The sequence below is a fragment of the Microcebus murinus genome, chromosome 12, assembly GCF_040939455.1.
Source record: "Microcebus murinus isolate Inina chromosome 12, M.murinus_Inina_mat1.0, whole genome shotgun sequence".
Lineage (NCBI taxonomy): Eukaryota > Metazoa > Chordata > Mammalia > Primates > Cheirogaleidae > Microcebus > Microcebus murinus.
In genome coordinates, this window is record NC_134115.1 from 89601511 (window position 1) to 89617587 (window position 16077).

A 16077-nucleotide genomic window follows, 5' to 3' on the forward strand; every position below is an offset into this window, starting at 1 on the left:
GCAGAGACTGAGAACCTGAGTGCTGGAGGCAGAGGAAGGGGGCTGTGGCCGCTCTGCCACCAAGCAGCCAGATGGGTCGTCAGATCCTTCACCTCTCTGAGCCTCTCTGAGCCTCGGTTTCCTCAATTACATGACAAGAAATTATAAGTGGCACCATGCATAACACGGTGGTCTTATAGCTGATGTCACACGTGTAAATGTACATCTTGCCTGAGTAAGCTCTCCACAGGTGAGTGACTGCCATTGGCTGAGCCGGGCCTGTGAGCAGGTGCTCTTGAGTGACAGAAAGTGCCAGGGGACCCGACCCGAGTCCTACCAGGGAGAAACGTCCACGTCCGTCTTGACATGCAGGGCAGTCTAAGGGCCACAGTAAGATTTGCAGGAGACCCTGAGGGGGACCGGGGAGGCTCGAGGCCTGCGGGAAGGGGAGGAGGAGGGCTGGAGGACTCCACTTTTTGCCCCGGCAGTGGCAGCTGTCCAGCAGATGGCAGTCATGGGCTGCCCTCCTGGAGGAGCAGCCGCGGTTAGCTTTGGCTGCACAGGCAGGTTTGGACTTGAAGAGAGGAAGTGGGCAACAAAAAAAAGTGGGTCCTTCCAAGCCTCTGGGGTCTTCCTCAGCCACTACTGTATGGGGTACATTTACCAAGGGTGGCCCATGGGGCAAATCGCAGATTGAGGGGACTCCCACGTCCCCACCTTGATCACACTGCTGCCCAACGCATCACTTGTACCCTTGCACTGGGGCAGAGTGGGTGGGAAAGGCCTCGGTGCGAGGTGGGGCTGGGCAAGGATATCTGTACTGCAGCTTCTTGATGAGCTCCTCTGGGGTGATGAAGGTCCTGTAGGTGGTCAGGAAGGCCTCGCAGTACAGCACCAAGTCTGGAGGGAGAAGCGACGGGAGCCACTGAGTCAGGGCACAAAGCATGGTCCCAGAGGCAAGTCCCTGCTGACTAAGCTGCCCAGGGAGGGGTGCCCTACCTTTCCTGTCCGTCTCTGTAGCGTGGACCAGTAAGATGTCCCCTGATCCTCCACGGACGTCTGGCCCATCGTCGCCCTGTAATGAAAACAGACAAGGAGGGGCATGAGGCAGTGCGTGCCCTTAAGAAAGTAAGTTTAGGAAGGACCAGGCAGGGATGAGATGACCAAGAGGCTGTTCTGCAGTGTGGCCCTGCTGCAAGGCCAGGGCTGCCTCTGCAGCCCACCACCCATGCTCAGTGACAGGCGCAGACTGAACCGTGTTTGGGAGCTGGATGGCCTGAAAGCTGCCCAGGCTCCAGGGCTGTTTTGAGGACAAAGCTGGGTCAGGGGACACAGTGCCATTCGACCTTCCCCTGCTCACCAATCCATGGGCCAGAGGGGAGGTGGACGTCTTCATAGGGGGGGGACAGTGGGAACCCACAGGGAGGCAGGATAGTCAGCTGCCAGGATGCCAGTGGAGAAAAGGACTATATATTAGCATGTTAATATTCCCCAAACTGCAGTAAGCTGCCCTAAGTCTAAACCCTTTTCCCCAAGTAGAAGAGGCAGTCACTAGTATTACTGCAGGTTCTTCCACGAAGCCCTTCATTAGAGGAGTGAGAGTGTCACAAAGATGTTTGATGACATCAGATGCTGCTTAAATGACCATCAACCCCTAGCTGTCATTAAGGAGCAAATCTGTTTCCATGAGAGCAAGCAGAGCTTTAACCACCTGGCCTGGGGCCAAAAGGCACTGTTACAGGGGCCAGCAAACCAGGCCAGGACAAACACCCAGGGCCTTTCTCTGCCCCCACACTCCCTCAAGCCCCTGCTGCCGCAGCACCCACTCTAAGGCGCCTTGTCTTCTTAGGGCTTAGATCTTTCACCCCTCAAGCCTAGGGTTCTGGGAGTGTCCTCGATTTACCTCCAGAGGTAGGGGTTATGCCTCTGACCTGGTTTTAAGGAAGAAATTTATGGCAAGGATCATGAGATGTCACTTCTGTCAGGACTCTCAGTGCCCTGACAGCCCCGGGGCAGACAACATCCCGGGTTGCTCGTTGCCACAGCCGGAGCCGGCCTGGCCTGGGCCAGGAGCATGCAAACGGCAGCATCTGCCTTTTTGTCTGCATGTTTGTGTGTGACTATCAGCACATCAAAGCCCAGGAACACAGCTACCTCCCTGGGAGGGCGGGGGGAGGGAAGGTCAGGGCTACTTTATGAAGCCGTTCCTTTGCATTTCCAGAAATGCATAGTCAAAGGAAGAGGCAAAGCTCTCTCAGTCCAATTTCCTCTTATTGTGACAGGTTTGGGCACTGTTTTCACCAACAAGGCTCTGTAGACAAGGCACAGGACGAAAGCAGCTACACTGTCCAGGCCTGAGTTTTCTCAATCAGCTGGTGTCTCCCGGCTGAGGCTATCGTGGGGCTATTTTATCAACAATAGAAAAATGTCCCACACTGGTGAGGGCTCACCCCATGCAGGCTCTGCGCTGAGCACTCACGTGGATTTCATCCTCACAACACTCTCAGGAGTCCTGTCATTTGAGGCACAGGGATGCTACAGCATAACCAAAATCACTTTCCAGAAGCATCAAGAGAAGGAGAGAGCATATTTTCCCTGGCATCACCGCTCTGGGAGCCCAGAGCTGAGCTCCACCAGGAGCACTGAGACTTGGCCTCCACGCCTGGCTTGGGTCTCTGTGCTCGAGACACCTCAAGGTCACACTCTACTTGGCCCCCTTGCTCTCCCTCTGTGGGGCCAGACTGTGAAATCCAGACCTGGGAGTCTTTACCTCTTGCTTGAGCGTCAGCCTGGCCATAATCTCATTGTGGTCAATGAGGGACAGTTCATCCACTTCCTCCTCCGACTCGGCCGACTCCAGAGCATCTGGTGACTTTGGGCCCCTGGAGGGAGAAGCGGTTTGTATTGCAAACATCCTGCAGGCCCCTGGGCTTCCTGGTGCCCAGGCAGTGCCAGCTTGTGCACAGGCATCAGAACTGCTCTCTGAATGAGCCCACCCTGTGTGGCAACTCCATCGTCATGCACTGGGTCCCCAGCTCACTACTGATCAGCCGTGTGACCTGGGCCCTTCTCCTGCTCTCTCTGGATGGCCTGTCTGTACATGGAAGGGATTCCACTGGGAGACTAACCACTTCAGTACGGCGCTCACCAGCCTCGAAACCTTGCCGACAGCCGCACTCATAGTCGACTGTACGCGTGTATCTGTGGCTATCGACTATAGTTGACGCTCGTACCGAAGTGGTTAAGAAGGTTCCATTGAGCTGTGTTGGGTGATGGTCTCAGCCACCTCCTGAGGCCCACTATACACACAGTCAGCACTGGAGAAGGAGCAAACGGGCAAGCGGGTGGGGAAGGCAGCATGGCTCGATGCTGTTCTGCTCCCTGGCACTTCTCCGAGGGCCAACTCGCCATTGGACCCTTTGTCTGGCACTAAGAAAAAGCCATAAACTAGGTAGACATGGCTCCTGTTCTCAAGACTCGATCTAGCAGGACCATGGACTATAAAACAAGTGGTCATGGCAACACAGAAAAGGGGGAGCAGGACCTGTAATCCTAGCACTCTGGGAGGCCCAGGCAGGAGGATCGCTGGAGGATCGCTTGAGGTCAGGAGTTTGAGACTAGCCTGAGCAAGAGTAAAACCCCGACTCCACTAAAAAAAAAAAAAAAAAAAGCGGGGTGGCGGGGCAGCACCGAGGGGAGGAAAAACACTGCAGGGGCCCTGGCCTCTCCTAAAAGGTCAGGAAAGCCCCTGGGATGGGACAAGTGAGCTGAGCCTCACGCTGAAGCACAGGGAGGACATTCCCCACAGGTGGGCACAAGGGCAGCTAGCTTCCCAAGTAGCTGGGACTGCAGGTGTGTGCCACTGTGCCTGGCTCACAGATCACATTTTTCACCCTAAGTATCTGAGACGTAAAAACGCGTGCCTTCAGTAAGAGAACACGAGTAGGCCAGAGCAAACCCACCCCAGTCTTGGGAAGAACTATTCTGTTTCACGTCTTGTCAATGTCCAGCCTGTGGTATGGACTGGGTGGGAGGAAAACACCACCCACACCACCACATAGTTTCTAACCAACGTGGTCATGCTTCTCTCTCACAAGGACCATCTGGAACTCTGAAAATGACACCTTTGGGTTCAATGAAGCTGGTGAAAGAGCTCAAAGAACCCATTAGCTACTTTTGCTCAGTGCATACCTCTTCTACCCCTAGGTACACGAAAACACACCGATCCCTGCTTAACACTCTAGGAGACCTCAGCCTGGGCAGCAGAATCACACAGGCATCATGTGGATGGCACCGCAGAGCAGCCAAGAGACAGGGTGAGCAGCTAGCCCTCCGCGAGGCTCCCTTTGGAAAGCTTTTGCATCTCTTTCTCCTGGTACTTTTTTTTTTTTTACTACCTTTTCAACTTTCATGCTCAGGCCTGAGAATGACAAGCAGCCATTGCCTGCTCTGCTAAGATCACCCTGGATACCAAAGGTAGCTGAACCATGACCTAACGAGGGAGGAAAAGCTTGAACGTATCGAACATTTCACAAAGAAGGTGAAGTCAACATGAAGTTGCAGGTGGGAGTGCCAATGTGCAGCCTACACATTGTATTTAGTAAGTGTATGCTGGGGATTTTTCCTGAGACAGTGTCTTGCTCTGTCGCCCAGGCTAGAGTGCAGTGGTGTGATCATAGCTCACTGCAGCCTCAAACTCCTGGGCTCAAGCCATCCTCCTGCCTCAGGCTCCCAAGTAGTTAGGACTCTGGTATTTGCCACCATGCCCAGCTAATTTTTAAATTTTTTGTGGAGGCAGGGTCTTGGTATGTTGCCCAGACTGGTCTTGAACACCTGGCCTCAAGTGACCGTCCTGTTTCAACCTCCCAAAGAGCAGCCCATATTGGGGAAATTTACTGCATATTTCTACACCTGGTTAGGTTTGGCTTATGCTAATATTGAAAAATGTCACAAAAGATTAAAGAGACATAATGACTTAGTGCAATAAAGAACTCCTGATTGATCTTGGTTGCAAAAAAATTAAGATATATAAGACATTTTGGGGAGGATTGGGGAACTGGAACATGGTTTGCCTATTAGATGACATGAGGGAATTCATTAATATTCTTAGGTGTGACAATGCTACTGTAATGAGGATTATTTTTTCCAAGAGGCATGCTGAAGTACTTGTGGGCCGAGTGCCACAACATCTGCAACTTACTTTTAGGTGGTTTAGCAACACAATTTACACATGTCCACAAATGTCAACAATAACAAGTCTGTGGGCGGGGAGGGGTATCTTTTATGCTCCCTGTCACAACCTGAAGGAGACCAAACTCAAAGAAGGTTGGCCAGGATGGAAAAAGAGAAGACTATCATGGTAACTTGTAAGGTGGATAACATAGGTGTAGACTATTAGAAAGTAATGGCAAACTGTATGTTAAGGCCTTTGAAGAGTAGGATTCTTAGTGATTTTTCCGGCTTTCTTGCAATTTTCTGTTCTTTCCAACAGTTTCTAACCTGAGCATATATAATTTTGAGAATCAGGTCTACAGCCATACCACCCTGAACATGCCAGATCTCGTCTGCTCTCGGAAGCTAAGCAGGGTTAGGCCTGGTTAGTACTTGGATGGGAGAATCAGAAAAAAAGGAAGAAAGACTCCAACATCAAACACCTGCAGGCCTGGAGAGCTGGCTGGTTGGGGGCCACTCGGGTAGAGCTAAGAGGACCTTTCTCTTGGGGGACCTAGCCCCTCTCGGGTGACTCCCTACCTCTCACTGCCATCTCTGCTGTCCTTCCCAGGTATGGTGCCGGCCGCTGAGGGATCTCTGGGCTGCCCATCTTTCCCGGCTGGTGATTCCTGAAAACAAAGGTGAGCATTGGGTTTGGACAGGTGGTCCACTCCAGGGCAGATCTGTCTTCCTAGCATTCCTGCCCACAAGTGGCTTTGGAGTGCAAGGTCCTACGGAACAATCTGAGAGGAGAACAAGTTAATGGTGAATGCAGTTAATTACAGGAGGCACAAGCCCTCTTGAGACTAGCATCTGCCTTTAGAGAGAGTGAAAGGTGCCACTATTTGTAACATTTTTCAGCTGACAACCTAGATGAAGCCACCTCCACCTCCTCAAAGAAAAAACTGCCACCACAGCCAGCCTACCAGAGCCCGGCCAGGCCTGGGCTAAGGGCTCTGTACACAGCCCCTCATGTGGCCTCTTCAATGAGCTACCACCACTGTCCCCACTCCACATGAGGAAACCAAGGATAGAAGTCAAGGATTCTGCCTAAGCCCACACAGCTGGTAAATGGTAGAACCTGAATTTGAGCCCAGGGCTGTTACCTCCAATGCCTGTACCCTTAAGCACTGGGCACTGCAGTCAGGTACAAAACTCTGCTGACTTAAAGGAAGTCTTTAGGGCTGTAGTGCTCAACCTGGTACAGTCCCCAGAGGTCCAGCTGCCTAGGCACGTGAGTGTCAGTCCCCCCTCTCCTCCTCCAGCAGACTTGCTTCCTCCCGGGTCTCTGGGCCCACCCTATTCAGTGATAACCAAGGCCATGACAGAGAACTGGGGTGGCACAAATACATGGAACATCACTGTGGAGAGTGGCTCAAGGAGAAGAAAAGTCAACCCTGGACACAGCTGTTGGCAGAGGGAGACAGCGTGGAAAGCCTTTCTCCCGGGGGATGGACTCCACCAGGTGGAGGCCAAGCTGGATGATGCCAGAGGCACAGGTCAGCAGAGGGGACAGCTGAGGTAGGGACATCAGCTTGGCTCCCAAGGACAGGGTCAAATCCCACTGAAGCGAGAATTCCTCAATGTTCCATGACTTGCTAACGCCTTAGGTGGGGCTTGCCCTGTGTGACATATACAATTTCGTAGGGACCCCACTCTTAAGGGGGAGCCCTGCCCTTGAGGTTGATGACTGGGGAGTTCTCAGTCCTCATGGACCCTCCCACAAGGACCTTGTCCCACTTGGCGCGTGTAGGGAAGAGCTATTTGTGAAGCTTTTGAACTTGCTCATGTTTTACTGAAGCAAAACTTGGAAAGCTGATTACTCAACAGAACTGCAGTCCCTCGACCACCAGGAGCTGGGACGGCAACATAAGGGGGGTGATGGTCCCAGGTAATTCTCTACTCCCTTGAGAGGGAGGTGTGCACAAACCCGCAGGGCTACCTGGGAAGCAGTTAATGTAGGGGTGACACAGCATGCTGGGGAGGAGGAGGGGACAAGGTCTGAAAGGCTGTGAGCCTCTGGGCGAGGGACGGAAGATGGAGCTCTACGCTAGAAGATGGGACAGAAAGACTCCCACAGAGAGCAACTGGCTCCGTGGCCAGGGTCCATGCCATGCTGCTCCTACAGATTTCTACAAGGCCCATATGGCCGGGCTCTGAGGAGTGCCACATGTACTGAAGCAGGAGCAAACGGGCAGACCTCCACCTGGAAGCAGACCGCCACCTGGAAGCCCATCCTCTCCCACAGAGCCAACCTGGCTCCCAGCAAGCCTGCGGGGGGGAAGGTCAGCCAAACAGAAGCAGGTGGGAGGGAAGCAGCCTCAGAAGAGCAGGGCCCAGCTCCTGCAGGGCCAGGCCACATGCAGGCCGCCCGAGGTTACTTACTCCTCGAGGGGGAGCCAGCTCCTCGCTGCTCTGGCCAGAGGAGTACAGATTGACATATTCACCCTCACCAGCTTCCTCACTGGCGTTTTCACTCTGAGGGAGATAGGATGAGAGGAAAGACACATGGGCCAGGCCCTCTAGCCAGCAGGGCTGGCCCTGACCAGGACACTCTTGATAAGAAAGAAAAGAAGGTGACAGCCTATACTCTGGTCTCCACAGTGTCACAGAACAAAGCTGCTTTTGCCACCTCTTGCCTCTATGTTAGAGAGGACCCAAGTTTCCTGCTTGATCTTCTCCAAAGGTGTCGAGGGCCATTCAAACTGTCCTGAAAAGACAACCCCACCGAAGAGGGGACTGCAGGGGTCCCCAGTATGGTGGGAAATGGCTGTGGAGGGAAAGCAGCAGCACATCACGGCAGCTCAGCACGCCAGGGAGTGGTCACCCCGCCTGCATGTCCTCTGCGCCACCCACTTGTCCACTCCAAACTGCAAGGCAGCACTGCCCTGGCTTCGAGTGAAGCCACGAGCAATTTAACAGGACGGGACACCAGGCCCCCTATCCTCAGCACTATGTGCAACTGCATGAACAGGCAACTGCCTTGGATCGCTGCCACTCCCACACCCCCAAAAGGAGTTTGTACCTTTCTCTAAAAACAACCAAACTAAAAGCTGGTAGTATTTTCTATCTTATGCTTCTAACTTCTTGTCTCTAAACGGTCACTAGTCTATTTGTGGAAAACCAGATTCCTAGTCTGATGAAACTTTGTAGAAAGGGTTCAATTTTCTGTTCTAGAAATGGATGGGCTACACATTGCACCTTGTGACCTACCAGGTGGCCACAGCTACCAGTCTGGCCATGCCGCTCAGGGCGAATGCCCGAGATGCCCCCGACTGCCAGTGAGGGGCAGACGTGTCTGGCGGGAACAGTGACAGCGCTTTCTGAAACCGTGCGGACCCACGTGCAGGTGCGCGTGTTGAGTTCTCACCGAGTCAGTGAAAGAGGTTTCGGAAGGAAGGCAGACAGTATTCCCATGAAAGCTGCTCTCCTGGGAAGATGAGAGAGGCCCGTCCACGGTGCTGGGCGGCAGACTGGCTACAGCTGGCACCGCTAAGTCAGAGCTCTGAGACTGGTGGACAGGTGGGAAATGTGGAGAGGAAGAGGAGGTAGGCGGGAGGAAAGGTTGAACGGAAGCTTGGTGGTGAGGCACGAAATCCTGGGAGTAGGACCTAAACACAGATTTGTACTACAGAATCAAAGTGGAAAACAAACACAAAAACGAGAATACAGGAAGAAGAAAACAGACAAAAGAAAAAGTGATTAGATTAACCGTAGCTGAGCACTGATAGGTTGTTCACAGTAACTCTAATAAGGACCACCAATCATGCCACCAAAATACCCTGGTCCTCTGGCCATGAGGTCCCCCCACACCCAACACATCCTCCCTGGAGAAGGGTCTTGAAACCGGAGACTTGTGTACACAACAGCACGTGGAAAACAGCCCCCTGAGGCCCCCGAGGGAGAGCCAACCCCATACACTCACGCACAGTGACCACACGCTCTACTGTGACAGAAACATCACCTACACAACCCAACCCACTGCCTCTTGTCCTTTAATGGTCCTTATAGTTAAATTCAACGTCGTTGTATTTACTAACTTTCAATCTTTTGGGTGAGTCTTTTAGGTTTTATCCCTTAAAAGTCAAACACTGCAACTTTTCAAATATTGTAATTTACCTTTTAAATATTGTAATTCACCTCAAATCCTTTTAGAAGGGAAGGGCATAAGACTTAAGAATGGCTGGAAAAAATGTGGTATCAAAATGCTAAACATTTCTGAGTTCAATTCCCTTCCCACTCAATCTTTTCTCTTTCTTTCTTAGAAGTGGAAGCAAATACCCAGAGCTTCTCAGATCTGATAAGCAGCCTGGAGCAGGCTCCACTGCTGGAAGAGAGACAGAGGAGCTCTCAGACCACTGGTCCATCAGTGGCCCCCATGCTGAGAACCTGGCGATGTCATCATGCCCTGCAAAGGCCTGCTACCATGCTGATACCGCCACGGGGGGGGGGGGGGGGGGGGCTGCGAGGCCATCCAGGGGGAAGCACAGCCCAAGTCCCAAGCCCTTGCCAGGTTCACCTGCCTACCATAGGTGCCAGGACTCAACAAGTCAAACCTGACACAAAGGTGCACATCCCTCATACAAATGTTCTATGCATTTGCTGTGGAACAGGATTTTCAGAACCCATGGAAACAAGGAAAAGGAGGAAGGAAAAATGAAGCTTTAAACTTACAGTGCGTCAAAGCCACTCACAGTGACCCAAGTTTTGCAAAGCTCCCCTTCAACCTGGACAAACAACTCCTGCGACTCAAGGGACAAGGCAGTCCCTATATCCGTCCACTGTGCAGACAGCCCCTGCCTCTTCCGGGGGCACTCATCAGAGTTTAAAGCTCTTCCTCCCTCTTTAGTGAGGCCAAGGCTCTCTTGCTCCTGTGAGCTCTAGTGGCTGCTGGTTTATGGCAGACTCATGATACCTGCCCTTGGCACTATTTATTAAGCCTTTTATTTCCCCCTCTAACTTACAAACTCAGGGCCAACTGATGACCATGGTCAAATGAATCAGTGGAAGTGCCATACATGTGACCAAATAACACTGAACACCCAGATGCCTGCTACAAGTGAAGTTCTGTTCACATTCTTCTTTCTGGAGAAGCTGGAGGTAGGGACACATGCCCCGGTCCAGCAACTCCAGGCTTGCGGCTCTTACCCGCAGCCCTCACATGGTCACTTCCGCCTCTCCCAGCAGTTACCAGAGACAGTGCTGCGGGCCTGGGCACTCACTCTGGGCCTTCATGGGCATGGCAGTGGGGCGAGGGGCTTGGCTGTCTGTGTCCTCTGTCTCTGGAGGATGCTCACCCTGTAGTGAGGCTCTCATGGCTGCGGGGCCCAGAGAGAAGACGGTGAGTGGGATGCACTGGCTGAGGGGAGGGACGGCATGGTGCTGGAGCTCGGGGTGTGCTTTCAGAGAAGCCCCAAGTGACTCTGTTCCGGGCAGTGACTTCAGTTTCCTGCAGTTCCCAGATTTTCAGATCCTTGTTCCCAATGCCCAGGTGCTGCCACGAGATTTGCTAACAGATACCTCTTGCCTTGCCCCAAACCCACCTACTTGTTGGCACCTAGTTTAAGATTCTTGTTAAGTGCTCTTTCTGAAGCCCTGACACTGTCATCGTGGATGCCCCCATGTAAACTCCCTCAGCACTTAAGCATGCCCTGCAACAGCTGAGCACCTGATTTACATGTGCATAGATGGCTTTCACGTAATCACAACAAAACATATCAAGTCTAAGTAGTATCTTCCTAGCTGATCACAGGGTACATATAGCAGGTTTAGTTAGAGGTTTTGCTCTCAGCCTGCCCTCTAAAACACCACTCTAGAAACTATTTTAAGTAACAGAGCTGAGGCATTTAATAGGGACCCAAAACTATTTGCTGATTCTATTATTAATCAAAGTGCCTGGAATACTTCCTAACTCACAGCAGCAACTCAGTTTTGAACATGGAAGAGTGAGAGATAAGCTTCACTTGTCGCATGGGTTCGGATTCAGGTCCACAGACTGAGGAAGCAAGCTTAGGGATGCTACCATGGGTGTGGACTGCCAAGAAGAGGGGTAGTCACCAAGGAGAAAGGAAGGAGTCCGCATAGCTTGGACAAAGGGCCTGCCCACCCCGCCTTCCCTCCCCCTGCAGCTCTGAGACAGAGCTCTGGTATGCAAGCTATGCAGTCATGCTGGGATAAGAGCCAAGCTTGAGAAGTACCCTGAGGGGTGGGAGGATGCATGGGGAGGCTTTCTGATCACCACAAACCCTGGGGGCTCTGCAGATGCCGGCAGCTGCATCAGGACTCTGATCATACCATTTTCAACAAGCCCAGGTCTCCACTTACTCCCCAGAGCAGTACTTCCAGCCCTTTGAGATCACACTATCCACAGGGGCAGGCAGAAAGGCGGGGCTGGCCTCACCACAGCCTGGAGTTTATTTTAGGATCTAGCTGGTGCCTGGCTTTGCTCCTGAAGAGCTGCTGCTCTCTGTGCAGTGGGAATTTTTATTTATAGCCAGACTTAGACTGTTTGGGTTGAGGATTTTAGATCATGGGGGCTGCCTATTTGAGACCTGCAAACTTCTGCAGAAGACCTCAGGGTGTCAGTGTAAATGCGCAGGTAGGAGAGGAGCTGCCTGGCCCTGCCCTCCATCCAGTCCTGGTCCCATAATCAGTCAAAGTGCCAGTGGGGACTGCTACAGACAGATGAGGAGAACTACTCACAACTACTTGTACTGAATGCTTCCTTTCTGCTGTACAGATGAGGTGCTAAGAGTTTTGCAGGGATCATCTCATTTAATCTACACAAAGTACTGTCATGACTCTTACTATAATGATGGAGAAACTGAGCTGGGAGGGTAGACCATGAACCTAGTAACACGCAGTTAGTGGGGATGGCCTGTGCCACACTCAGTTCGTGTTTTCTGAAACGCTAAGGAGTATTCTGGGCACATGGCAGGCCCTAACCACACCACCCACGGCTCTGCATGATGCAGTCTCGCTAACTGCATGCAGAGATCTCCTTCGCGGAGTGCCCTGGGATGCAGAGAGCAGTGCACTGGCCAGAGCGTTCCAGGACGGGCAGGGAAAGATAGAATCTGCAACTGGGTTTCTGAAAACGTACACCTGAAAGAACCACTGAGTCTTCAGAGTCTAAAAGACGATGGAGGCTGATGACTTTATAGCTTAGATTGTGGCCAACTCGTTAAAACGCAAAGCTACCTGCAGCTGGTGAGGCACAGTGACACTGTCTCTCCATTATAGTTCTGGCAAGAAAAATGACTTGGGGACGGGCCCTGCGTTGCCTTGGCAAGAAGGCAGAAAAGTAGATCTTTAAATGAAAAATTCTGAGTCCATGGACGGCGGTTCTGCACACCAGTAGCTGAGCTGGAGCCACAGATCTAGGGACCCTGACCCGAATGGCTGCTCCATAGTGATGTGAGCTCCAAGCCTTGGAGACCTGTCACCTCTACCAATTACGGGAAATGCGATCATGTAAACGAATGGACTCACTGTCACGGTGAAGTGCTTGGGAAGAAGAGAAGTTGCCAGAGACTGGTCATCACTACATAATCTTGGTTCAAGCAAGGCTTATGACTTCAGTGTTTCTGGACACTGCTTAGCAAAATAGATTATTACACAGCTGGTTTTCAGGCTTAAATTTTTATCCCTCATTTGTGACAAAACACACTCAAGGGAAGCTGCTTTTCCAGTGTGGCAGAGGATCCCTAGGAGCTGCAGCTCAGCACTGGCGCTGGGCTCCGAGCACACTTCCTTCCACCAGGGACTGCAAGCGTCGCAATGTGGAACCTAATTCATTGATTCTGGGAGGAAGTCAGGCTTTGGCCACCACACAACACCCTACATGATTGCCTGGCGAGAAGCTCATCTGATTTGGTTCTTACAGAGACAGGATACGATCACTCCTAGGACACCAGAAAAGGTCCCTTGCTACTCCATTTGGCCAACCGGAGGGAAGACTTCTGGCTTTGTCTTCTTTCTCCTTACTGGTCCCAATTAACTACTGGTCTATGAATGCCACCATTTGGGCGAGTCTACCTTAGGCCCACAGGCTACTCCCTTCTTTGATGCACTTGCGTTAACTTACAACAATAATTACATTTTACATAATGTTAAAAGATGAGGTTCCACAGCCAAACAGTAGATTCTGAGGCCAATGCCACAAGCACCTGAACTTGAGATCTGTCATGGGCTGTTCTTTGTTCCTGGTAAGAAGGCACTTTTGTAGGTCACACTGTGTGAATGAGATAGCATCAGTCTCTTCAAAGAGAGGCACCATTAGCATCATGTCAGCTCCAAAAAATATCCTCTCCCTTCTGAATAAACTTCCTAGTGGAGTTTATTTTTAAAAACCACTTGAAAATTCTAAGAACAAAGAATGTAAAAAAACCAAATATTCTGCTGGGGGGAATTTTAGGTAGTAAGATGGGCGAGTAAAAAAATTATATTAAGTTCCTTCTCCTGTGACATATTTTTGCAGCCCGAATCATAAGCTCTTCCTTAAAAACACTATAGGCTGGGTGCGGTGGCTCACGCCTGTAATCCTAGCACTCTGGGAGGCCGAGGCGGGTGGATTGCTCGAGGTCAGGAGTTTGAAACCAGCTTGAGCAAGAGTGAGACCCCGTCTCTACTATAAATAGAAATAAATTAATTGTCCAACTAATATATATATATATGGAAAAAAAATTAGCTGGGCATGGTGGCGCATGCCTGTAGTCCCAGTTGCTGGGGAGGCTGAGACAGGATTGGATTGCTTGAGCCCAGGAGTTTGAGGTTGCTGTGAGCTAGGCTGATGCCATGGCACTCATTCTAGCCTGGGCAACAAAGCGAGACTCTGTCTCAAAAAAAAAAAAAAAAACCAAAAAAAAACAACAAAACACACACTACAGGTTGGTCAGTGGCTTCACGGCTAATGACACTCTTGCGGAAACCTCCGGTGTATTTTTGGTGCTCTGTATGTATGTTCACTGAGTAGTGACCTGAATAGCATCGACTCTTCACAGAAAGATTCAGTACAGACTGAAAAATGATTCAAATTTAGTTCTAGAAATCTGACTGAACTATTTTTACTCAGTTTGGATTTCAACAGCATGACAGTGTCTCTAATTTATACTCATCCTGAGAACTCTGTTTAGAGCTTGTCACTACACTTCACGACGTGTCAGTACATGAAGGACGAATACACACCTGTTGGTATCCAGCCTGTGGACTTGCCTTTCGATCTCGCCTTACCAGGTCTCAATATTCATTTGTCAAGTGAGCAGTTCAGAAACGTTAGCCTAACACCGAACTGTTCATGGTGGGATCTGGATTCTACTCTTGCCTCTAGCTGAAGACTGAACAAACGGCTTGGCTTCCCGATGCTGGCTTTTCCAGCTGTGGTACACCACCCTGTCACAGAGCAGTGAGGAAGGCCCTTGACAAGGAGACTAGCAGCCTGACAGGAAGGTAAAGGCAGGAAGGCTACTGTGTGTGGAACTGCACCCTTGGGTGCATGTCACCAGTGACCTTCACAGGGAAAGGGGTCCTTTTGGTACCTGGCCAGTTTGGCTGTCATGGATGCAGAAATGACATTAGCAGGTGCTACAGGGACATTCTTGTCCTGGAGATGTCAGCCCTGAGAGCACTGACCAGCCAAAATGCCAGGCTGTGAACAAAATCAGAGCGTCAGGAAGTCTAGAAGCAAGGGGTGGAAGCGGCTGAGTCCGAGCAGTTCTTTCAAAAGCCCCAAAGGCTAGGCACTCGAAACGCCGTTCCTGTCGTCAGGGCAGGGGCCAGTTCTGTCTCCTGCCACAGGCGTGCTCCTCTCTGCCTGCTGTAGGGCAAGGCATGCCCATGCCTGGGCTCAGGCGGTAACTGCCTACTCCAGAGCCAGGGCTTTCTGCAAGGGTGGCTGTACATTCTCCCTGAGGCTGCAGAGACCTGGAAGCGGGGCTGGTCTGTGTACACCTCTCCTACAAGGCTGGATAGGCTCAGAGTGGGACCTAGTCTGGACTTGACACTTCGGAGGCACCACTGGCCCACAGCACCCTGGGTCTCTCAGGAAGGGCGGAAAAACACGGCGGAACACATTGCAGGAGCCAAACATGTTAAGGGCTCTGCAGACAGGAACTACCTATAAAACTGGAGCCAGACGCCAGCAGCCTGAGCCTCGTGGTTCAGCAGAGAAGGAAAACGTGGAAGACAACAGGTGCTCGGCCAGACCCTGGGACTGATGCATCTGTTGCATGGGGACGAGCTGCTGTCATGTGACACGTTAGCATCAGGCTGTTCTGAAATGTTGGGGACCGAGGGAAAGAGCTCGAGGCCTCCCTCTTTGGTCACCACTTGCTGCCTTGGAGTGCATCAAGATCTTCACATCTGTTCAGTGCCACAGAGCACCTGTCACCTGCCGGCTGGGCATAGGCCATGCACCAAGTCCACAAGTTTGTCAAAACCTAGTCCCTACCTCAGAGAACTTGCAATCTTGAAGAAAAAAACCTGAGCATTACAGACAAAAATCCTACCCAGTGTGGTGACAAATATGGCAATGCCTCCTCCTTTTTATCAACTGCTGGTGGTGCGTCATGCACACGCCACACCCGTTTTCCCTTCACCCGCACAACGATCTCGGGCCCCCGCCGGACAAAGGAGGAAACGGAGGCCTAGTGACTTGGGGCTGGGTGCGTGGGTTCACACAGCAAGAAGAAGAAACAGGGTGGGGAGATGGGGGCAGGAAAGTCAGGGGAGGTTGGGGCAGGAGAGAACCAACTGTGTGTAGGAGTGAGGAGGCTGGGGGAGGGATAGAGGGAATGGCTTGGGGATGGGCGGACTCAGGAGAGTGAGGGAAACGTTGACCCTGGGTCTGCAGGGATGAGTGACGTTAGTCTGGCTGCAGGGCTCAGTGGG

At 51.7% G+C, this 16077-nt stretch overlaps 1 protein-coding gene across 5 annotated transcripts in view; it reads right to left on the minus strand.

Moving 5' to 3' along the window:
- Window positions 1-16077, minus strand: part of RAPGEF1 (Rap guanine nucleotide exchange factor 1) — a 144130-nt gene that overhangs the window by 11039 nt on the left and 117014 nt on the right. For 3 of the 5 annotated variants that reach the window (XM_076009144.1, XM_076009143.1, XM_012744075.3), the window contains 4 exons: window positions 5731-5819; window positions 2750-2861; window positions 979-1054; window positions 795-879 (listed from right to left, as the gene is read on the minus strand). In XM_076009144.1, coding sequence (XP_075865259.1) covers window positions 795-879; window positions 979-1054; window positions 2750-2861; window positions 5731-5819 — 362 coding nt within the window. Of the gene's footprint in view, window positions 1-794; window positions 880-978; window positions 1055-2749; window positions 2862-5730; window positions 5820-7575; window positions 7669-8560; window positions 8819-16077 lie in introns of all 5 variants that reach the window. The other 2 variants (XM_076009141.1, XM_076009142.1) reach the window with 1 other exon arrangement.